General features: G+C 40.1%; 1 protein-coding gene across 3 annotated transcripts in view; it reads left to right on the top strand.

The window, feature by feature from the left end:
• EFNB2 (ephrin B2) overlaps nucleotides 1-25,032 on the top strand; it is a 41,686-nt gene that overhangs the window by 1,173 nt on the left and 15,481 nt on the right. For all 3 annotated transcript variants that reach the window (XM_086482077.1, XM_086482078.1, XM_086482076.1), the window contains exon 2: nucleotides 20,446-20,729. In XM_086482077.1, the coding sequence (XP_086338203.1) occupies nucleotides 20,446-20,729 (284 nt within the window). The remainder of the gene's footprint in view (nucleotides 1-20,445; nucleotides 20,730-25,032) is intronic.

The following is a 25,032-nucleotide window of genomic DNA, read 5'->3' as shown; positions in this document are numbered from 1 at the left end:
TAAATCAAATCCAGTACGTATCCGTCTTGTTTTCCCGGGGGACTTTTTAGAGGAAATGTTAGGTTGTGATGAGACAAGAATGGAGCGTTTCCTGCATCATGGATTAATTCTGCGTAGGTGGCAGGATCTCCAGGAGTTCGGTGAAGATTTCAAAGTTTGAACTGGGAGTAGCATCTCAAGTTTATTAAGTAGTCTGGCTTTACAGTCATCATTACCGATCGTTGTTCCCACTGAAGGAAAAACTCTCTGCAGATTTCTGTCAGTGTGGGGTTTTTGGGTTTTGTTTTGTTTTATTAATGGACATATTTGCTGTATCTCTAACAGTTTTACAATCTTTTTTTTAAAAGAGGGGGGGGGGGGGGGAAACGGACAGGAATGCTGTGGACAGCTCAGTGCAGTGTTTCTGTTCCTAGCATTGCATGACAAATGATCGTTTTATATATACACCAGGTGGGAAGCCAGTTAAAATAAAAGTTCAGCTCCAGTCTCTGGCTCTGCGCTTTTATGATGCTACGTAACTAAAGCTTTTCGTTGGCTTAAGAAAGGTACGACGTAACATCTGAGAATAAAGCGACCTGGCCGGTTATAAAGCGGGGTTTATCATGCTATTCGAGTTCTCGAAAGTCAAAGGCTACCAGCCGGGGTTGCATTGCATTAGTGGGCCTGCTGTGCTGGTGGGAAACAGGCTCGGCTCAGCCTTGGAGGAAGGGGAAGGCTTTTGCATCCCCAGCCCTTGCTGGGTTTATGCCTACAGAGGTCACTCTTCCAATGCAGAAGAGCCCGCTGCGTTGGCCTCTCCTCCACTGGCTCCCACCTGTCTTCGCTTTCTGAACTTACCTTGGGAGCTTTTATTAGCCATGGGTGAAAGGAAAGTATCCGAGCAGCTGAATTCAACCCATCTTACAGAGCCCGGGGATACGCTTCCTTTATCAAATACAAGTTGTGTTTCCATTCGGCTAATTCAAAACTATTTGATTACACCAAAAAAAAGAAAAGTTTTGGATGTTGTTAATGGTAGATCTAATGATAATATCTAATTACTTTTTCAACTTAAATGCACGCTTAAAAATAGGTTGTGCTGTTGATGTAATTGAGTTTTCTCGAGTGATTCATTGAGGCTTAATCACCACAGTGAAGAAGCACACTATTAAAATTAGTCTTTTCAATTGCTGGGGCTAGTGATTTATAGGCCACTTGGAGGCCCGTAGTTTGAGGAAGCTTACAAATGCATTACCGATATTGCTGCCGGTGAGACAGCTCCACTTCTCCGAGCAGGATTTCTTACTAATTCTTGTCACAATTGTTTGCCTGAAGGATGCTGAATAATTTCTCCTTAGACGAGGTTGTCCTCACTCTGGATTCAAGCTGAATGTTAGCTTGAGAAGTAAGCTGCTGAATGGATCTCGGCGTAGTATAATAACAAAGCTCCTTTATAGGTTTGAAATAACTATCTTTGCTGCTGGTTAATTTATTCAGGGAAGCTGTGCATTTAACTCTATTGAAAGCCTCAACACATAAATCTGCTGAACAGGTAGGCAATTAAATGCTGGGAGAAGTTGTTAGTCAGGTTAATGTAAAGTATGAAATAATAAATTTTAGGTTAAGGTGAACATATAAACTGAATTGGTTTTGCACTGAAGTTTAGAGGTTGTAATTTCTAGCAGGTGGCTGGGATGGAGAGCATGCGGTAGCTATTTGAACACAAAGCTCCCTCCCCTGCTCTCCCCTTCTCTCCCTTTTTAGAGATCTGCTCTTACTGCCTCGACCAAATCACAAGACATACATGAAATAATTATACCTGCGACTTCATTGCTTGGGAGGTTAGACATCGTTGCCGGTGGTTTTGGTAGACTTTACAGACTTCTCATCTGAAGAACCTTAGATCTCATCATCTTGAAAACACGGAGAAAAATGACTCTCTAGACTTTACTCCTGTTGACACTTTTTAATGGCAGACTTTCTGCCTGTGTTGTTCCTGCCAAGGCAAACAATGTATACAGATAGCATGGATTACCTCAGTTTCACCTCACAAGGGCTCAGCACTGCCGTTGACACGCAAGACAGCACGTAGTGTTACGGGGCGCCTTTTAGTCAGATGGTAGAGAAAGCTCATTCAAAAATGCTTTGCTTATGTCTTAAGTGTCGCTCTTCCCTGCGTGCTATAGGCTGGTGAGCAAAGCGGTTCTCCTTAGTGACATGTGGAAGGTTATCCTCACCAGTGGTGCCTTTGACACTGATTAAGTTAGATTATATATCTGTTTTTCTCTTCCTTCTGATAACCAGTTATAATTGTGATATTTCACAGCCTGCCTCTGAATGAATGCTAACATGTCAGAAACTGATAAAATAAACTACAATTGATGACCCTGTTAAATGTTCTATTCAGTAGCATATAGACTAGTCTGCTGCTCATTGTATCTGAAATTCTTATTTTTGGAGGTAAACAAATGCACATTCACTGCCGATTGAATAGCCCCTTGAACTATGCTCTGCAGTTTGCATTTGGGTTAATCTTGTCGGTTTTAATATAGAGAGGAAAAAAAGGAGAAAGCACCAGGGGTGGAATTGTTAGTGCTTTCACATCCACATTCCTCACATTTTGTCAGGATGATAAACTGTAGGTAATGGACAGCCGTTGTTTCACAGGACAGGCGAGCTTGCTAGAGCACAAAGAGCTTGCTAAAACGATATCTCACAACATGTTTGGGAGTCTCTCAGCTAGACAAGAATTTATTTGGGAGTCCTGTGTCATGGGACTGCACTCTCTAACCCCACCAATTACAGCTTCAAGCTGAAGAAACAGGAGTGTAAGGTTAAAATGATTTAAACACATGCTCCTAAATTGTACCCAAAACATAGCTGTTGACACTTGGCATGCTAATACAAGGAATGAGTGGTGGCTTCCAGTCCATTTGATATTTCTGGCATTCGTAGCCAGGTCTCTGAAGCACAAGTGAATTAGCAAAATGAAATCAGAACAAACTGAAGGCCGAATTCTTGAGCTGGTTATTTTCCCCAGCCTTTTATACGTGGAGTATAATTGCTATATTATTTATAGTAATTATCTTAAAGCATGTTATCTGTAAGCTGTGCTACGTTATTTCACTTTGTTTAATGAAGTAATTGCCTTTAGAAAGGCAGTGACTGAAAGTCAAGCTAAAATCACTTTAAGTTCTCTGTCTTCCCACACACACAAGAATGCCTCCCTCCCCCCCCCCCCCTTTTTTTTTTCCCCTTCCCTGTTTTATTTTAAGGAGATCACATTGCTTTTGGTGTCATACTCAGGATCGTCTCAAATTCGGCCAAGGTTCCTGCGATGGGAAGCCAGTGGAGGACCGGAGGGGACTGCTGTGACACTGCTGGCAAAGACAGGCCTTCCAGCTCTGTGCAGCACCCAGGGCCAGGGCTGCTTCTGGGGCTGCTTTTTTTTTTTTTTTTTTTTTTTTTTTTTTTGGATCTGGTCTTCACGTTTCATGCAACCTGTAGTACTTGAAATTGCTTGTTGCAAATGAGAAGAAAGTGTTCTTCTGAGAAAAAAAATAGTGATTAAAATGTTATTCATGTGTGCCTAATGTCTGCCTGCCTTGGCTGCTGACATAAAGAAACCTGTTTTTCTTGTCATTTATCATACATCTACATGGATTTGCTTATGAGCTCATTCTTTGTGAGGCGTTGTGGAAACTTAAATAGGAATGTTAAACTGCTTGAAATATTTTGATCAAAATATGCAGTGCCACAGAATATAGACTTTCAACTCAGAACACTGTTGTCTTGAGCGACAGGAGTGTTTTTCGGGGGGTGGGGAAGGAGCGGCAAGGGAGAAGAGCTTGGGGGGGGGAGTTGCATGAAAAGCAGAGGAAGGGAGGATGGCAAATGGACAGTGTTAGAAGAGCTTGGAAAAACTCCTGTGGCTTCATTGTCTCTTTAAAGCCAGGGAACACAAAGACAAACGCAGTTCAGCCTTTCTCCCATGATGGAAAATGTAAACCGTTGACACAGCTCCCATGTTTAACTTGTTTAATTCTCATTTTAAATTCAGTACTATACCAGCCGTGTGAACTCTGAAGATTTCTTTAGTAATCCATTTTGTAGTTCCGAATCAAAAACAAAGTGAAAAGGTCTGACACAATTTGCTTTTATTTTTAGGCAAATCAACCCTGGTCATAGTTAATAAGGGGATTACAACCCAGACTAGCTCTTTACAGATGTAATGTAAATCAAGGGCAGAGTATAAAGAAACTGATCCCTTTTGATTGAAGTATGGTAAAAAGGCATAGAGAAACTAGCAGCAGTAATCTGATTGTATGGCAATAAAACCACCATTTTCTGTCTTTCAGATAAAAATAATGTGGTAAATCCATGCAGTTCATAAGATGTAAAGGCAGATAAAGGGTGATGCCATGGCAACATATAGATTAGCTTGATGTTAGAAATGACACGTCTCTGAAAGGGGTGTTAGAAACTAAGGGCCTTGCTCCGGGCTGTAAGGTATTATGTGAGAACCGCACAAAACTTGGGGGCCGGGATTAGAAAGTATGAAAGGCCTACTTGTGGCTTGGGATGGTTAAAGCAGTAAAGAAAAGCTGCTCAGTTCTTGCTCATTGGTGGTGTATAATATGGTAAAGATAGATTTCATTTACTGCTTTCTGCCGAGACGGGGACCGATTAAAACTTGAGATGGCTGCAATTGTTAGGTGTGGAAGATTTTCCTTTTTAACTCCTGCCCTAGCGGCAGACTTTGTGAAGAATTAGCTGCACTTGGGATTTGTTGCCTTAATCTATTTGGGCTTCGGGCAGGAGCATGCTGGCAAGGAACAGAGGAGCAGAGGGGATAGGTAGGACTGAGGTTATCTGGAAAGAAAACAGAGACCTTTTGATTTCAGCTGTGTTTCAGGCTATGGTCTCCATCTCGCACTCCATGGGAGCAGCAAAGATAAACACACTGCATTGCCTGTGCCTTGGCCAGGTGATATTTCAGCATCTCCATCCTTCCCATCCTGCAAAAATATAAAAGAAAAAAACAAAAAAACAAAAAAACCAAACCCACAAACAAACCAGCATCCATTCCTATTTACCAGTAAAACTACAGATAACCGAATTGATCTGGCTTAGTCTCTAGGTGGTACTTGTTTCTGAAAGGCAGGCTGGGATCTAAAAATGAATAAGTATCTGCCTACCCCCCCCCCCTCCCCCCCAACTTAAAATCATTGGGATGAGTTTGCTGTCAGCCCTTGAGTTCAGCCGGCAGACAATTTAGCCATTGTTTTGTCATTTATTTTAAGCTATCTGCAGCTGTAAAGGTAGTAAAATACTTCTCCTAGTGCAGCTACTTGGCTTTTTTTCCTTCCCTTTTCTCTTAAAAGAGGCTTCTAAATACTGAAGACTTGCTTTTCTACCCAAGTGACGACCGTAAATACCCACAACTTAAAGTCAGCATTACCTTGCAAATCAGGGGCACGATTCAAACGAGAAGTATTTACTTTATTGCCTGCTCATTTGTCTGCTAAGGGGGGAAAGAAAGCACAGCATTTGTTAGGCAGAGTCTAGACATAAGAGGAAAAAACACTGAAGCCTACAATAACAGTTGTGTCTTTCTTTAGTGGGAATGAGCCTGGGATGAGCTCGGCAAAATGGAATTCATGCTGATTGTTTGGCAGTGGCTCGGATACTTTTTAAGGTTGTTTTTTTTCCCCCCATTTTTTTTATAAAGATGTTAATTACATGCTTGAATTTATCATTCTTATCCTACCCCATAGTAAGCTGGAAAGCTTCACAATGCTGACTGAAAAGGGAACTCCAGAACCAAAACTGTCAAGCTGCTGATGCTGATGTGATTTACCAAATGAAAAATAAACAAGTGCATATAGGGAGCTGAACAGATTGGCAGAATATACGGGGCCTGAAGTGCTCTGATACGTTTCCTCTCTGGCAGCTTAACCTTCACAAATCTATATCAAAAGATCCGATTCATTTGCTGAAATTCTCCAAAGCGCAGGGGCACCCTCATCTAATTTACAGGCCGGTCACATCCAAGCACCTTGCATTCTGCATTTGACAATGATTGCTAATGGGCCATTCAACTAAAGTATTTGCTTGTTAACAGGGAACAGAGCATGATAAATGTCCAGCAAGCTTGCGGCCTCCTTCAGCTTTTCAAATGCAGACTGGTGCATATTTATGGCAGGCAAATGACAAAGAGAGAAGCTGAATTACTCTGGCCTTATGCTTTCTGTTCGAACAAGGGTTAAAGTAATTAAAGAAATAATGCAAAAACCGATGTCCTTTGTTTGCCCACCATTATCCAACATTTAGCTTTCGAACCTGCCTGTCATGTCACATTTCAGAAATCCCCGAGATGAGGCTCGGTGGGTTTGGCAGGGCTCGGAGAGGAGCGGGTGGTTCCCCGGGGAGCGCACCCTGCGCCGCGTACACCAGTTCTCCCTGCGCCCTTGCAGAATCCTCTGCGGGTTCCCCTCCCTTGAAACAGTTTTCACTGACATACATTAACTCAAAGGTGTACTTAAAACAGAGGTTTTCCAATTTGCGCTTCTGTTCCCTAATTGGAGGAAGAAAAAAAAAAAACCAAACCCAACACAAAACAGTGGAGAGGCTTTGAGAAAACAAGCGCATTGCACTCGCTCTGTTTCTGAAAGCCAAGTATGGAAACAAAATGGCAGAACAAAAAACAGTTTGGCCGTTGCTCCTCTGCCCTCAAGGACAGATAGGTCTTCAAAACTGAAACTGAAGCGTACACATGCAAGTTCTCTAAATTTGAAGTGTGTTCTGTGTCATTTTGAATTACTTGTTATTTTTTCTTTTTCTTTTTTTTTTTTTTTCCTGCTTGTAAATTCATATTTAATCTTGGCCTGATTTTCAAAAGTCTTCCAGCAGACTTAAATGCAGAATTACGATAATTTTAAATTCCGTATTTGAAAACATCATTTAGCGTTTTATATTTCCAGTTGCAAGTAGATAGACGTGTTCAAAGCTTGTGTCTAGCTCCTATTCAACTCCATGAAAATACCTCCAGTGATTTCCGTGAGGATTACATTAGCCTGCAAGGGCTTTACATCATAATTGTTTTTTTCATTACGGGCAAAATTTTAATTTTCTTATAATGAATAAAATCTATCATTTTACTCGAGGAAAGAGGACATCCAGATTTACACACACACACCCCCACCCCCGTTAACTGTAATGCACAGAACTTCCCTTTGATGTGATTATACATTGTCAAAGACAGCGAATAAGGGCAGGACCTCTATCTTTTTTGGCAATCCTGGCCAGCCAACACCCAGTGTTTATTGCGGTATCAGCATGGTAATTAGAATGCAACTGATTTAAACTTTGATGTAATAGTCTATGCTTTCTTATGGTTTTAAATGTAGATTCCAAGCCAAAAAAGATAAAGGCTGGCAGAGGATTATGTTTCTAGGTGAATTGGTCCTGATGTATGGCATATACATAACTGTAAGATGGGTTTCTTCCTCTAATGTTCTTTTTAAATGTCTCGTGGATAATGGCTGAAATAATATTTACAAAACTTTATTTAGTGGGCTTCAGAGCTCTGTACACTATAAAGCATGATCCAGTTTTACATGTCAACGGAAAATGAGAAATTATATGGCTTGTCTTAACACAGGATAGGTTAGGTGGTGGAATGATATGTTAGGCTGAAAAATCCGAGATGCTGCAAATTACTTCTCACTGTTTTCTTAGCTTTTGTTTGAACAGTGCATTTACTTAGGTACCCAAACCAGAGAACAGCGGTGGGAAAGGTGAACAATACACTGTAAAGTGAAGTTCATGTTAAACCTAATAAGAGGGATTTAAAATTTATTATTATTATTATTAGTTAAAGCCCAGTCACAATTGAATGCTATTTTATTTTGGATTGGGATTGCTGCCAGACTCCAGCCTGTCAGAGCTAAGAAGACTCAAATCAAGTCCAGGCCTATTTCTGCAGCAAACGGGAATCCTGGCTCCTTGCCTGTGGATTCATTCAGGAAGACCCATCTGGCTTTTGATGTTCTGCAAGTTTGAAGCAGTTTGTTTAAGGAACCTATGCAGTGAGCGCTGGTGAAAGCATACATAACTGCGCTTCTGACTCTTCGAGTGGTGCATCGTTTCACATTGTCATTTTTGCTGGTGCTTGCCATCTGCTTACCTACTGCCTGAGTAGCAGTTGGTTTCTATACCTGACTGGGTAGAAGTGTAAATATGGAGTTGGGAACATCTTGACTCCTTTTGAGGATTTGCAATCCCATAGCATTCACTGTCCACACTTCAGTTGCTTTCTTCATGTTTAATTAATTTCAGTTTAGTTCAGAAGCAGTCTAGCTTAATCACTGCACAACACCTGACCTTTAAGTTTTTTGGGTTTTCTTTTTCCAAGGTATTTCCAAGCTACATAGATTAGTTGAACAGGGGAGGTCATGTTGGCAGGCAAGATTACTAGTCTGTGTGGTAAATATTTTAGCAGTAATCATTGTTCCTTCTATCAGACAGTTTTCAGGCACTTTTTGAACAAAAACAAAAGTTGAATCATCGTAAATGTATTGCTTATTATAGTCTTTGCCATTCTATGGATCGGTCTGTGACAGCAAGGCAAGCAAGACAGCACTGTGCTCTCAGGGCCTGACTCAGGAAACTGTCCTTATTCAGAAAAGCTCATGTAAAGCATGCGCTGAATGCTGAATATTATTGCTGAAGTGAGACAAATTTAAGCATGAGCTGTCTTGAACCAAGGCCAGAGTGAAAAGGTTTTTTGGGGTTGGACAAATACAGATCCCTCTGAAGCTTCATTACATTTTGTTTTCTATCAGAAAATGATGTCAGAACCTGTCTGCATTTGGAAAAAGTCTTAATTTTCATGTAGCTTGCCAGTAGTCAGGGTAGCCATACAAGTGGTGATCCCTTGTGCCGGCTGGGACAGCTCAAGCGGGTCCATCAGCTTTGCTCCTGGAGGTCTGGCTGCACCAGTAGCTCTGCTGGAACTGAGTTTTCTGTGCTTTTGCTTGCAGTTCAGCGTAATGCCAGCAGCACGTTTCCACTGACCACTGATCGCTGAGAGCGACCTGGCTGTTCCCAGGAGCCCAGGTTACCCCCCTGAGAGATAACCCAGTTTGCAATGGGTGCACAGGCCAAGCCTGCCTGTGGTAGAGGCTGAACAACGCACCAGTGTCTCACAGGCGCAGGGCAGAGGGTTAAAATTGAGTGGAGCTCCTGCTGTCCCCAGCCATCTGCTGAACTCCTCTGATGGACTCTCCTACCCCGGGGCATGGATGTCCAAGCTAGTGTTGAATGCACTTCTGCACCTTTACAGCAGTTTTTAAACTACTCCAGTGTCAGCTTAGCTTAATTTGAGAGGCTCAGACCTGCAGCAGGCTGAAAGCTGGTTCTTGGTAGGTCAGATATTACTACTGCCTTGGAGGTGGCAGCAGCCACTCAGTTTTATTCTGCTTCTGCAAGTCAGTCAAACTTTGGAAAAGCTGGTATTTAATGTAAGAACGTAGGATCTCCACACTTGGAGTGGCTGAATTTTCCGTTTAACGTGAGGTGCAAGTGCAGACTGATTGTAGCTCTCCCATTTGGATTTTTGCTCAAGGTCATTTTCTCTCACCTGAAAACTGTCTTTCTAATACAAAGAGAAAAAGAATGTGGTATAGGAGTGGTAGAGAGTTGTAACTGGATTCTGAAAAGGTTTGCATAGCAATAATTTGCCTAAATAGGTTTGGTTTGTCATACAGTGCTGTCATTGATTTGGCATAAGTCTTCCTGGAAGCTGGGAGTTAACAACTTGTTCTACTTCCAGTGTTTACTTATGCAGGGAAATGGTATGCAATAATATGTTTTCTAACAACTGCAAAGCAGCTGAAATTTTTTCTTTGAATTTGAGATATAATCACCGATTATTAATGTCTCATCAAGTAACAAGACAGTCCCCGCCCTCATTTATAGACTTTGCTTGGAGCGTGTCTTGGAACAAGACTGTACAGGTGTGAACAAAATGCAGTTAAGAGAAGGAAGACTGCAAACTTCGGTTGGTGTCCTTATATTGTGGTTAACATAAGACATTTGGTTTTGTAATAGGAATGGTGGAGAAGAGCACAGAATAGCACAGCAATAGAACAATCTGGTTTTATTGTTTCTTTCTTGTGATTTACAGTGCCCTTTTTGAAAAGTAGTACTTTGGCAAATGCCAGCTGCTCTCTGTTAGCTTTCTAAAAGCAAAGACTTTAGTGACTTGTGTAAGAAGCACACATGGTTTGGTTTGACTTTCTGTTCCATGCTAACTACTGCTCTGCATCTTTTCAATAAAGTGCCATCTTTCTTGGGTTTGGCTCACCCTGCCTCTGCGAGCACATGTCAAGTAGAACAGTGGTTTTGTGTTACGCTGAATTCATGGCACAGATTTTTTTGTTTTTATTTTTTTTCAAAAATCCAAACCATATAAATACCTGATTGTCTTTGCTGCAAGAGCAAAGAACTACTTTAATATTCCCAGTAGCATATTTTGAACAACAATTCTTTAATTAAAACAACATTGGTCTCTTCCTGTATTTCATGGCTAGCAAATGAGAGAAAACATGAGTGTTAATATCAAAGGGAGTCAGTTTTCATTACAGTAATGGTTCAATTGTGCAACGCTGTAGGCAGTGAAATTTAATATTATTGTGACTTGTATTGTAATTGTAGGATGACAGAGGAAAATGGATTAAGTTTAAATATAAGTGTACACAGCAGCACATGGACTTTGTCAAATGGAAGCTGAGGGTTGGAGCAGGATGGGTCCCCTTCTGGCTCTGTCATAATGAATTAGTACTTTGTAAATAACTGGACACTAGACTATAGATTTATTACCTTTTGTAGATATATGTGGACACACACAGACACACATGGATTCTGTACTGACTGTAATTGCAGTGCGGAGTTGCAGAACGGGTTTATGCCTGTAGGCTTGCAGGGTATTTGAATGTCTAGGCTTCTTGTCTTCACCTTTCATGAAAATACCCTTGCCTGCCAGTTTGTGAAGTTTTCTTCTGAAGGATACCCGCATCCTTTCAGTTAAGGGATTGCTAACACATGAATGGCCTCACTGGAAAGCCCTTTGTCATTCTTTTCTTCCTGGTGAGTAAAACCGAATTCAAGTTGCAGATGATCTTTGCTTTAGAAAATTGTGCCAGAGACAACTAGTGTTAATGAGCAATATCCCCTTCTTTCCCAGTTGCCCATGTACATGCAGATTAAAATGGAAGACGGTAATTTAAACCATCCATTGCTGATCTCTTCCCTAGAAGATTAGGGACAAGAAAGCTAGGTGTTTCGTTTGTTTACAGTGTAGGCAAGTCGAAGATGTCCCCAAAGCAGTGCTTGGTAGTCTACTGGCATGTAAACATGATGTCTTGTCGTTTTACCCCGTATCCTCACAGTGTTTCTCAGACGTATGTTCGTGTTGAAACCTGTTCTAATGTTAAAGTGCAAAAGGGGGCAGTAAAGTGCTATCCAAAAAATGTTTATTTTTTAAGGGTATTTTTTTGTGGCGAAAATTGCATTTCTCAACAGGCTTATAATTTCCCGTATTTAAAATACTGATCACATGAATATCTCCTGTTTGAAAGGCTTACAAATATCACCAAAGCGTATCGTTAAGCATTGTGGGAACAGTGTTTGCTGTGTGTATTTCCATGTTCTGTCCTTTAACCCAGTCCTGAAACATGCTACATATTTGGAAGGAATTGAAAGCAGGAAGCTTTCCTCAGTTATATTTAGGACATAGCTATACGGAGCACTTCTGAAAGAATTCCAACTTTGCTAATCATGTCTGGTTCTCACGTTGTGCATTACCAGCACTGCGTTTCTCGAAAAACAAAATGAAAAGAATGCTGAGGCTAGGGGTTTCTGCTTGAAGTACTAAAGTGTGTAGTGGTGGCATGGGTCAAGAGTTGGGCTCTCATCCAGACCCGCATGCATCATTTGTCAAGAGGTAACTAGAAAGAGCAACTAATTACAATGCACCTACGGAGTGTTTTCTCTTTCAGAAATTCCTCAGAATAGGCCATTTATACAGATTGGCTGCTACTCTCCACTGCAGCCACTTGCAGTTTCTCAGCTCTATGTAGAAAGTGTGTTTCTGCTGAAATGCAGTAAAAAGGAGAATGTGCCTCTGTGTGTTTCCATGCTTGTGCATAAGAGAGAGCAAACAATGATTTGAGGAGTGATTCTGTTTGCTGAAGCCAAGTAAGTCCAGCACTGTTGTGAGGGTTCATATTTCTATCAATGCTGATGAAATGTTAATATAATACACTTTAAAATAGAACATTGGTCATATTCATCCTTTCCCCCCCCCCCTCCCCCTTAGTTAGACAACTGTCCTGAAGCACATTAGCCGTTCTTTTGTGGTAACCGGAATTGATTTAGTAAATGGTTCAGAATTCTCTAGTGCTTTAAGTACTTTTAGCAGAGCAGTAATTGCTTTCTGCACAATAATACAAAAAGTTAATTGCTATTAATAGTGCTTTATATGGAGGTTATGTAGGAAAACTGAATATAGAATTCATATATTTTTTTAAAAAATCCTTTGTCAACTTCAGTAAAAAATCAAATCACACATCTTTTCAGCATTTCAGGCCTTACCTGTGTGATAAACGTTCTAAGCCCGACTGCACGGTCTTGTGCCAAAAGCCCAGGTCTTGTTTCCCATTGTAGAGGAAAAAACAAACAGATAGGTGTTTGCTCTCAGGGTTTTTTTTTAAGGCAGAGGAAAACATCTTCTCTTTTACGGGAGGAAAACTGGACATTCATTTTCGCACCATGGTTTTATATTGGAGATGGAGGGGTAAAGCACAAGTTGGTCTGAAGGTTTTAGTTACATAAATGGTTTTTTTGCTTTATTCTGCAAGTGAGAGCCAGGCAGCGAGGGAAAGGGCAGATTTCCAGCAAAACTAAACCATCTCTTGCAGGCGGAGATGGCATCCAGTTGAAACAGATACGCTGTCTTCCAGCAAAACCCTTCTGACAGCTGCGTGCCAAGGGGCTGAAAACAGGATGCTGCCTCTGCTCAGCAGGGTGGGCTGGGGAGAGGGGGCTCCCAGTGTCCCTGGCTCTGTGGTGACCCTGAGATGCCACAATGCCCTGGACAGGAATTGCAGGGTTGCCCGAGATTGGTGTAGCCCCAAAAGAGAGTCTGCAGCATCTCCTTTGGCTTATTTACTTTTTCCATGGAGTGAGATCACATCCGTAACCTCGTATGTCACAGCTTTTAAAGGACCAGATTTTCTCTTGAAGAGAATGTCTCCAAGAAGTTGTGTTTGGTGCCAGGTTGCAGGTAACCTTCCACATACGTGGAGGGTAAAAGGGGTACAGTTCTTGCCAAATATCATGTCTTAGCTGCAGGTTTTGTGCTCTCTCAAATGCAAGGCACCTTTAGACTTGTGACCATCCTAAGCTGGAGCAAAGAAGCAAGTGTATCTCTGCAACAGCAATAGTCACAGGAGTTATTTGATGGAGGAAACTCATGACACATCTTTCTAAGTGGCATTTCAGAGCATTTTCTGACATGTTTGAAGAGGGGTGGTCTGTGGGTGTCTCTCAGGACAGTGGAAGCTCTGTGGCTTTAGGACTGTGATGCGATAGTACAATTTGACTGTCAAATCCTGCAGGTCGATGCAAAAAAATGTTTTCTTTGGGGACAAGTGTATGCATTCTCAGCTTATCCTTATTTTAAGCCTATTAGAAACCCTTGGTTGTGTTTTAAGTGCTTTCCTCTAGTATTTTGCTAAAGATAGTGCAATGGATTGATAAATGAAACAGCTAAAATTTCATACATACTCCTTATTCCCTGTCCACTTAAAATGTTGAGAAAAAATAATAGTGCTACAGAATTCTTGTGTACATTACTAAGATTTCAGTTGTAAACATATTGCATTGTCTTGCCCTACTGAAGTCAATGGAAGTTTTGCAACCGATTTCAGTAAGAATAGGTCCAGGAAAAGGCACCAAGAATGGCGTCCATTTGCATGGCTACTTCAGACACACAAAATGGTGGCACCACTACCATTTGGTGTCCAGGGTGGTGATTAGAACAAAATAAACCGCTGACCATTCCCTTTTTCGGTGTACTGCAAGCATTTCCCCCAGGTAGTCTGAAAGAAGATGGGCTCCTTTGGCAGTGAGGAAGGGGGAGGACAAGGAGGTGCCACAAACCCCAGGATGGAGATTAGCTACAGGTGACTGTTTTGAAGCATTTATGCACTTGCTGCAGGTTTTATTGCAGCAGAGCCCAAGCCCCGAAAAGACGTTCTTCCCTTCCAATGGAAGTGAGAAATACAAGAGCTGCAGCTTTAGAAACTTGTGTTGTGGTATTTTATAATGTGGCTTGTTATAATGTGGTACGTACCATTAAAGATCTTAAGGGATGAGTGTGAATATATTTGTTTATTTATTTGTTTGAATTCCATTTAGTTTCTAGCCTGCAAGTCCTATTAATGCAAGTAACCATTGCTAGCGTGAATAGTTTAATTAACTGTGTGGAAAAATGTTACATACAAGTAAAGGTCAGCAGATTAAACTTCTTAAATTTTATTTAAATACAAAAACATCCTTATTTAGCATGTTCTATAAAACTTTGTTATAGTATTAAAATAATTTAATAATACTGCACTGGCAAAGAAAAGTATCTTCTAAGACTCACTTAGAAGTGTTTTAATAACATGAAATGCTGTACTTCTTTTGTTTCCAAAGTTTCTTCGCTATTCTGTGTATAAATCCAGTCTGTCATCTTGCTGTGTTACAGTATGGTAATTTTTCTTGCAGAGACTTCACGTAAGAGTAGTGCCTTTCTTTTTTTTTAACCAAATTCTGTACCCATTTTGAAACAGAGACTCCATGTTAATGTTTCTTGATGAAGGTTTTTTTTTCCTGTCTGTTCCACAGCAGTTCCTGATCCTCTTTTCATTGAATTCACATTCACTTGTATCCATTTAAACTGGAGTGAGATCAGTCATATAAAATCACTGCTTCTGCAAAAAAGCATTTCAGGTTTACAGCTGGGTGTCTACTTTATATCCACATGGCATATCTTTGTATATGATGTTGAATATGACAGAAACCGTCCTAAAAGCTCTGTTTGGCACAAAGGACTCTTACAGAGACCTCTGGTCTATGTTTTTGGATTTTATTCAGTTCAAAGTCTTTGGGAATCAGTAAACTGGTTTTCATCTCGTTCAGCGGGCTGTTTTTAGCCCACTGCTATTTCACTGAAATCCCTAGGACCTTTTTCTGGAACTTTTATTTGCTTTGAAGCAGGCTGGTAGGACTTTTGCCTTGCTTAACTATTTCTTCTGTGAACAAAATGATGTTCAAAATATGAATTGTTATTTTCTCAAAAGCCAGATGATGAGTACATATACTATTTAATAACCATTGTTTTTAAACAGTAAGGACTTGTACGTGGAATTCTATTCTGTATTCTGTTTCAGTTTGCACTTGTACAAGTAACGGACTAACATACTGTGTTATTAGTATTCATGACATTTTGTTAATAAAACTTTTCAATGAATAACTTTATAGTCAGGCTGGTAGTTAAACTTCATAAAGTTAAGTGGGTAGGATTCCCCAACAGAAGGTTTCAGGCTGCATTTTGAGAAGCATCTTGATTGTTCACATTTTTAGGGTTATTTTCGTTATATTAATTTAAAGCTAACTGCCTACGCCAATTAGTTCAGGTAAGGTATTAAAGCTCAGAAATTTGGCACTGTTTACCCAATTAAATATACAAGACTCGCATCAAGTGCTAACATGTTTTCTAAAATTGCATATATTTTATAATTGCTAGGATATAGTTAAAGCTAAGTGTGCTTCCAACCCCTAACATTCTGTGATTCTGTGATATATATAATACAGTTTTGCAGGTTGTGAAAAGCATGACAACACATTTGTTACATCAGTCAATATTGATTAACAAAATCTCTTTTAAGAATTTATTTCTCAAAGAATTTTATCTGTTGCTAATTTTACAGTTTCAGAAATGTCTGTGTAGTAAGGAATAATAGAATATTCTCAGTAAAGAAGTGCTGACAGGTAAAGTTATTTTTTTTTTTTTTTTGAGAATTTACTATTGTGAAATCAGGCAGGTTTGAGTGGTATCATTAAGGAAGACACCTTTATGATTTAATATGGTTTAATGTGCTAAGTTTCTCTAAGCAAGAAATAGATTCTTCAGAAATTAGTTGGAAACTGTGCATAGTACTAATTTGTTTTTGTAAAATTTCGAAACCAAATTTAACTTCTCTAGGACTTTGACCAGTAAGGGTACACTAGTGCTAGGAATTGCTGGGCCTTAAAATAAGTGTGATACAGAAAATTGTTGTAACGTTGGTGGGAGTGGGGAACAGACTACTCTGTTCCTATTTCCTGTTCATGTGTCATGTGACTTTTTTGACTAATATACTTATTTTTAAAAGGCTTTGGGAACTCTGCATGTTCCTGTTACTTGATAAGCTGCGTGACTAGTTAAACGTGTGGGAGGGGTTCATATACATGGGCTTTGCACAGATGTCGAATGTCACCCACAATACACCAATTTTGAGCTGACAGTAAAAATGCCCTCTGCATCCAAAAGTGCCAGACAGAAGGCACATGAATTTCACTATACAACTTTCACTGTACTTAATATACTTTTTCTGTGCTTTCTCACAGTAAGCTCTAGGATTATTAATTGTGAGCAAGATTCTTTGAATGCTCTGGTCTCACTGTACCTGACGGCTGACAGAAATGAGTTGGGAAACTTGCTAAGCTTTTCTTCTAAGTTTCTGTTGGGGTACAGGGGCCTATACTGGTATGTAGATTTCCCAGTAAAGAACATTTAGAGCTGAAAAGCAGAAATTTGGAAAGTTAGCTATTTATAGACAGTAGATAGCTGTAACTATCCCAGCTGCTCAAAGAGCATGTCACTGTCCCAAACCCCGACTCGGGAAATGCAGCCTCCTCAGGATCAGTCACGGGATTCTGAAAACCTCTTGCTCTGTCCATTTATTATATTTCTGTTTGGGGGGAAAAAAAAAAAAAAAAGGTTTTTAATTGGTTGAAGGCATATTTTGATCAGATGTTTAAAGCCAGTTCATTAACTTTATTTTTACAGATGGCATTGTGCAAATATTTCAAAAGTGTTGATGCTACCCCAGAATGCTTAAGCCTACATCAGCACTTGCAGAAATAAAGATTCAGGATTAATCCTGAAGTTTTTCTTAGCCTTTACCAAGGCTGAATGTACATTGTCTTTTTTTTTTTTTTTTCAGATACAAGTTTTTCAAAAGTAGGATCATAAAACAGTAGTCTTAATCCTCCTGACATTTAATAAATAGCTTCATAAAATGCTTAGTACCCAGCAAATGATTTATTTAAAGTATTTATGAAAATACAGTAGCAAAAATATTACACACAAATGCAGGGATAATAATCATGCCTACTACTAATTGGCTGCTCTAAGTTTTGTGGTCAAACTGGAATGCATGAGGTGAAACTTTTTTATTCTCTCCATCCATGTTTGTGCTTTATTGTTGTAAGAAAATAAAGAAAGTAAATTGGAAAAATATTTCTTGCAAAGGTCACAATCAAAACTGCAAACTGTGGAAAAAATTTCAGTACGATCAAGTTCACAGATTAATCCTTTCATTTTCAGCCTTTTTTCTTTCCTAATCCCATCAGCGTTAGATCCTACAAGTTCAGATACTCAAGTGGAAGGAGATTTACCGAGTTGAGTTCTCAAACTGTACAGACTTCAGAGCCATAGCAAGAATACTCCCCTGCCATAAAGTCTAACGAGTGCATCACTTTAAAGCTCTTGTAAAATGTGTTTTAGCTGTCTGTTGGGGGTGGTTCTGTCCTCTACCTTTTATGGGGCAATTCCTGGCTACTTAACCAAGGCACACAAGTGTGCTTTCTCTCCGCTAGCTGTTTCTGGGGTTTGCCTGGCATACTGTCGCTGAACCCATCCTGTTTGCGCTCAGGGTTTGTATAGAGAACATGTACCGCTGCTGCTTCGTTACACACATACGTATATACACAAATCTAAAAATAGTCAGTGTTTTTTGTTTTTCGGGGCAGCTTTTAGGTCATAGTATTGATAATGACAGACAGGTGCACGTTTCTAACCTTATGAATTTCATATTTATTATGCATGAGAATCTAAATTGATTAATTTAAAAACAAAGATCCGGTTCTCTGAAATCTCATGTGTTTCATATTACACATTCCCATTATGTGAAGAAGAATTACTAGCAGGAAGAAATACTTGCAGCAGTGGGATCATCCAGTGACCAGCCTTTGTCCTGGCATGCAGATGGGGGAATGCAAATAATTTTCATCTTTCTGGTGCAACAGTGCTGCACAGGAGCAAAGTAAAATGGGGCTGTGGTCAGACAAGATAGTAAAGTCAGTCACAGGTGATGGAAGTTAGCTCAGAAGCTCTGTCCCTGTGCCTGGCCAGAGCTGATCCCTGAGGAGAGCCTCAGTCAGGATCCGTGCTGCTCCCTTGGGAATGTTTGCTGACTGGGGTCTTCCTCCTCCCATTTGCTTGACGTGCTTGCAGAGCTGACCTCTCCATCAGTCATCCAGGCTGGTGACTTTGAGGAGGATTCATTTCCGCCTTTCCATTTGTTTCAACATTTCGGCTTTCAGGCGGTGTTAGTTAAAACCTTCCTTTGGCATGTCCAAAAACTGGAGGAGGAGGTGCAGCTTTGCCCCATCTCCAGTGCATCTCAGTTTGAAGAGCCGTGGCCAAGCCTAGTTTCTGTAGCCTGGAAATTACGCTGCACAACACAAAAGAGCGCAGTGATTTATACATCAACAGTCGCTTTTCTTGCCATAACATTTCATTGTTCTTTTTCCCTAAATCTGTAATTACATGTCTTTGTCCTGCTATGTGCTGCTTCACAACAAATATAATTTCTTACACAGGCTTTGTGAGTGAAAATAATCCTGCTGAATTAGTGCAGATCATAAACTTGCATTGTGTGGGAGTTAGTGGTTGTAAACGACAGATTTGAAAGTTGGGGTGTTGCATCATCCTTTTCTCTAATTTAGTAAGTTCTCCTCCAGCACTACTACATGCTGGTGGGCTCCTTTAGCCGAGCCAGAGGCTGGAGGTCACTGATGCCTACAGCTTTGTTCTCCTTGGGCCTTAATACTCTTAATTTAAAAGTTTCCAGGAAGGCTGCCTGTGAATAAGCTAGATGTACTACGTGTGCTGTTTAAATGCTAGCATTTGGAGGTGTTCATTAGGAGGCAATTGTTTCAGTCAGTTTTTCAGGCTGAATCTGCATTAAGGAAGATCTTTGGAAAAGGCTGGCAGGCAGGAGAAAGAGGAAAGAAAGTCAATCTTTTAGGTCTGTGCATTCGAGGGTGTTGTGTCGTTGGCTGTAGTTCTAAAACACGCACTTCTTGGCCTTAATTGCAACAAATACATCTTGCCGAGAAAGACACAAACAGACCTGCTGTGGCTTTTGTCCTTGTGAGAACAAGGCTCCTCATTTTGTGGATGAATAAATACTATGAGTAATTATTTGTATTTTTCTTTCATGAAGAAGTGGTGAAGTTTGCCCATTAATTAATAAGAGTAGGAAAGATACAGTATCGAGTCATAACCCTAAACATTAAAGCTCACTGCCAGTTTGTGTAAGGAGTCTTCATCTATACTACGGCAAAAGCACAACCGTGTTTCACTTACAGCACAAGAAAGAAAAAAAGAGCTAAAGTAATGACAGTAATGATGGAATTTATGAAGAGAAGAAATCATTGTAATATAGCAGTCACACTATCTTGGAAAAGTGTTTTATCAGAAGCATGTGTGGGCCTCGGGTCAGGTGGAGCTCTGTCTATCCCAGGTCTGTAAGCATGATCCTGTGAGTGACTGATGTTCCTTTGTGTTATACTGGTAATATCAGTCATCATCTTAATATGTTGTTAACTCTTTAAGTTGTTTCCTCTCCCATGTGGCTGCTCAAGGGGTTTGAAAGATTATTCTTGTCATTCTCCCATGTCCAAAATCAGCAAAATATGTGCAAGAATAGTAAAAATATTACCAAAGCAGAAAAACAGGATTGTAGCTCACCAGACATTGTAGTAGATGCTGTAAATGGCTGAATGTGGAAGAAACGCAGTGCCTGCCAGAGACATAAAACCTACTAGAGTTTCCAAAACTGGGATAATGACTGTAAGACCCAATCCATCTGTAATTTCCAGGATGCAAATAAACATCTTGTTGATATTAGAGTGAGTCAGGCCCAAACTATTAAGATCTGGTTTGCTCAGTCTGTCATTTTGGTTTTGGAAACTGTGTGTTTGTTCCTTTCTGTCCACTGCAATTGCTACTTTTCTGGATGAGATTTTATCAAGTGTCTCACATCTCCCCCGCCCCCTTTTCCCCTTCTTTTTTTTCTGTTTTAGATTCCTTCCTGGACAAGGATTGGTACTATATCCACAGATAGGAGACAAACTGGATATTATATGCCCAAAGGTGGACTCTAAAACTGTTGGCCAGTATGAGTATTATAAGGTCTACATGGTTGATAAAGACCAGGCAGATAGCTGTGCTATTAAAAAGGACAATACACCTCTACTCAACTGTGCCAAGCCAGATCAAGATGTTAAGTTTACCATCAAGTTTCAAGAGTTCAGTCCTAATCTCTGGGGCCTGGAATTTCAGAAGAACAAAGATTATTACGTCATATGTAAGTTCAAAATTTCCGTTGTTCATTCTTTTAAATATAATTGTTCATTCTTTTGTGTGTTGTATTGTACATCATAAACAAACTAAGAAGAGTGTGAATGGGTTTGTATTTTTTCCTCTGAAAATGTTTTCTTGCCAGCATATTTTCAACATTATTCCTGACTTCCATGAGGCCTCTGACTCTTTTTCCTTGGTTTGTGTAAACCAAATTAGTCTGTACTTCTGTGCCTATGAAGGGCTTTGCCTTTTGTGCACAGTATCATCTCCTGTACAATATCCTGTATCCTGTGTGCGCCAAAGTGCGATGTGTTTCCTGCTCGCGGCTCTGGTGATGTGCCATGCTACTGGCCTTGCTCTCAAGTGCTCTTATGCCAGGAGTAGGAGTAGGGTGGCCTGGCCAGTCTGAGCTGAGACATTCTATGTGAGATGGCTGGCCATTGCTCCAAGTGGTCCAGGGATTGTTGCAGGAAACACCCTTTGACCACTTTGGTGCCAACTTTGACAGTGTAATTTCCCCACAGGGGTTACTGGTGGGTTATAGTTGAGCATGCCTAGCCATAATACATACCTGTTGTGTCCATACAGTAGCTAGGAGGGCTCTTGGGCAAAACCTAGACCAGTATGTTCTTGAATTTCCTCCTTTTTCATGGGCCTGGACTTCTGAAAATAATGTGCATGGTACAGGCCTGTGTCCAACAATATAAACTTTGCCTGAGTTTTAATCTCATTAGGGATTTATGTCTGAAAGTGAGTCTGGAGGTAACCACTGTGTTTAGTGATTCAAATTACTTATGATGTGTAAAGTTAATGATGTGAATCAGGAGTTAGCATAAGACGAGACCTCTGCAGTGCAACAACAATTTACATTAGTTTAAGTTTTGTCATTGTAATACTATGGACTGTGGATCTCATTTAGTCCCATGGGAACTTTCAAAGTCTTGAGCAAGGATCACCGGTTAGTAGGAGATGGACAAATTCTGTGCATTGGCTTTTCTGCAGTTGCAAGGAAGTAACGTACTGTTGTGTCTTATTTCATAGAAGCATGGAATGGTTTGGGCTGGAGGGGTCCTCTAAAAGCCATCTAGTCCAACCTACCTGCAGTGAGCAGGGATATCTTCAGCCAGATCAGGTTGCTCAGAGCCCTGTACAACCTGACCTCAAATGTTCCCAGGGATGGGGCTTCCACCACCTCTCTGGGCAGCCTGTTCCAATGTTTCAGTACTCTCATTGTAAAAAATTTCTTCCTTCTATCTAGTCTAAATCTGCACTCTTTTAGTTTAAAACCATTACTCCTTGTCCTATTGTACCAAGCCCTGCTAAAAAGTGTGTCCCCAAACACATTTCTGCCACCTTCTTGAAAATTGTGGAGGGCTGATAACTATTTCATGTAATGTCTGCCACTCTAAATATTTCTTCATTTCTTAGTTAAAAATATTGATAATTTTACAAGTGCTCTGAACAAATACTTTTAAAATGGAAATTGAAGTACATTTAATATAAATTAGTGCTCACTTCCCAGTTACATCCATAATGGTACACACTGTGTATAAAACAGATTGTATGTCACAGGAACTAAGTAAGAATTAACTAATTATTAAATGTAGAAATTACTAAATAACAGTTGTGGGAGATATAAAACACCATGTCTTGTTTTTTAAGGTTTGACGAAAAGATCCATTTATATAGGCGCTTTCCCTATTTAGTCAAGGGATATATAAAAACCTGATCCTACTTACACAGCATTTAACTTTGACAAACTTCCCACTGAAATCTAGTGAGATTTACCAGGGTAAAAGCTGCAAAATTAGATGTTGAGAGATAGTTGTTTGTAACTCCAGTGAAAATGGGTAGCGTAAAAATGACCACGCTTAAATAGTTGGCTTTAATGATGAAGTATGTTCAGTATTTAGTTCTGCTTTTAAAAACATCCACAGCAGACCCGCTGTAGTGGAACAAATGGCACTGTTACAATTATTACCTGAAAATTATGGGCACAAATGGAGCTTTCTGATACCCTGTCAGTTCTGTCATATCTATGTCATGGATTTACCCAGAGAATTATTAAATATGTCTCATTTTCATTAGTTTTGTATAATTATTTCATTATAGCAATAAGACATAATAGACATTGCATTTCCTGGAAGATTACAGTGTAGTTTGGTTGAAAGAACTTGCTCAGTCTTCAGTCTAATACCTCAAAAATCACGCTAGCCTTGCAGTGATACTGGAGTGCCTTAGGATATTACTTTTCCTGCTCATTCTGGCATAAACAAATGGCTAATTTATCACTATGTTGCTAGCATACTAACCGAGCTGCAGCAGGGGTACCCATACATTTAAATAGATTGGACAAAAAAAAAGCCCAACCCTGAAACCCCAGCCATCCTGAAGCTGAAACACACTTTTCTATCATTCAGGGAGAAAACAATTAATTCAGCGATGTTGGTCTCAGAAACACTAAGAGGGGTAGAAAACTAGGCCAGCGCTCAGCTAGGACACCATTTTACAGATGCTGGAGCTAGATAGGATTCTAACAGTTTGTGCTCAAAAGCTCATGACCTGACACCGCCTTGTCAGATGAAAGTTCTGGTAGTCAGGACGGTTACTGTCATTTTTATAAGTAATGCAATATATCTTAATCATGTACGCAAATCAGGCCGTAAATTGTTTGCATACATCCCTATTCCCAGACCTGTAATTTAACAGGTGTGCTTGGGCTGAAAAGGGGTCTTCCACTGGGGTCTCTCGCTGATTCCGATACTGTTCTCTTGCTTTCTCTTGCTTGCTTTCTCTTACCTCTTTCTTTTGTTCTTTCGTTCTTTTATGTTTGTTTGGGAGCTTTGAGTTTTGTCTTGATTTGTTGGGGGTTTTTTGGGGGGATGGGAGTGCTATGAAGTGAAGACAATGGTGCATTTTACACACCAGCTTTTGATTTTAAAGTATTTTAGGATCTTGTATTCCCCCAACTGATGGCCATCAAACAAACCTGACACAAGAGTTTACTGAGCCAAGCAACTTTGCAGTGCTTGCTATGGCTGCATCTACAGCCTGATCTCATGCTGTTTATGCTGGCAGGCTGTTGTCAGCCCTTTCAATGTTTTGTGCATTGTCATGTACCTTTATCATCTTGCTATTATTTGAAAACATGGTTTGTTTTTGTAAGGTAATAGTATGTGGTTTGTGGAGCTGTATTAAACAGTAAAATCTCCATTCAGATTAGGGGGTTAGTCACTATGGGATGAGGATTTATAACACAGGATAAAGCAGCTTCCTGAACCCTGTGTACCTTTAGGGAAATGAGATTGTACAGGAATTCTTCAAGCCATAATTTTTATATCATCCAGATGTATTCATGATAGTTATAGCAGAAGATCTTTTCTACTCAGTACTTCCCTAGGTTAAAGCATATAAAAGACGCAACTTTTTTCATTCCACAAATTACAAATTTTTTTAAAAGTAAAAATGTAGATGAATTTCGGATACCTGTTTTCACTTTTAATAGTACTTTAGTCCAAAAATAATCCATTTCTTGGCAAGATATTCCTCAGTATGAGTGTCAGGATCCAAGGAGTTAATTCTGTGAACAGCAGTACTTGGAAACATGATATCAAATGGTATTGTGAAAGTGAATAAATGATGTAACAGAGTGTCCTTGCTTTTCTCTTCTTTGCCATCATAATTTTTTTTTCCTGGGAAAATAATAGATTCATTCTCCTACAGTTACCTTATTTCTTTTCAGCAAAACTGGAGAAGGTCAAATGTACTTGAGATCTCAGAAGTATTACTGTTAGATTATCCTAAAATATGCGACCATTTAGCTAACATATCGTAAGTCTCTAAGGAAATCGTTAATCAGATGCGTGAAGGAAGATACATCATGCCCAACAACATAACTATCTGTGCAAAGGGCAAAGTTAAGCAGAAGAAGGGTATACAGATTTGTAACTCTTGATGTTTGCATTAAAGAATCTTTTTATGTCTTTGCATGCTTAGGGAATGAAGTATAATTTTCTGCTGTTGTGGGTTGCTCAGCAGGAGCAGTGAGTATCTTCTTAATATTAGGGGATTGATCTGCAAGTACTGGGGTCGTGGAGTAACTGCTTCAGTACCCCTCTCAGATGCAGTGTTTTTTGTATGGGAGGGAGATGTGTTAGCATAGTACAAGCATACGTAATATGCCAGTGAACAGGAGCTGTCCTGAACCTTTCCCAACAAACCTGTCCTTTAGTCAGAGGACGTAGAGAATGCTGCGGAACCCTGGGTTTGCACTGAGGGAGCGCCCTGGGGAAGCCTGCGGGAAGCCA

Source organism: Leptosomus discolor, chromosome 1 (genome assembly GCF_034619465.1).
Source record: "Leptosomus discolor isolate bLepDis1 chromosome 1, bLepDis1.hap2, whole genome shotgun sequence".
NCBI lineage: Eukaryota > Metazoa > Chordata > Aves > Leptosomiformes > Leptosomidae > Leptosomus > Leptosomus discolor.
The sequence above is the reverse complement of the archived record's forward strand: the minus strand, read 5'-3'. Positions and strand labels throughout refer to the sequence as shown.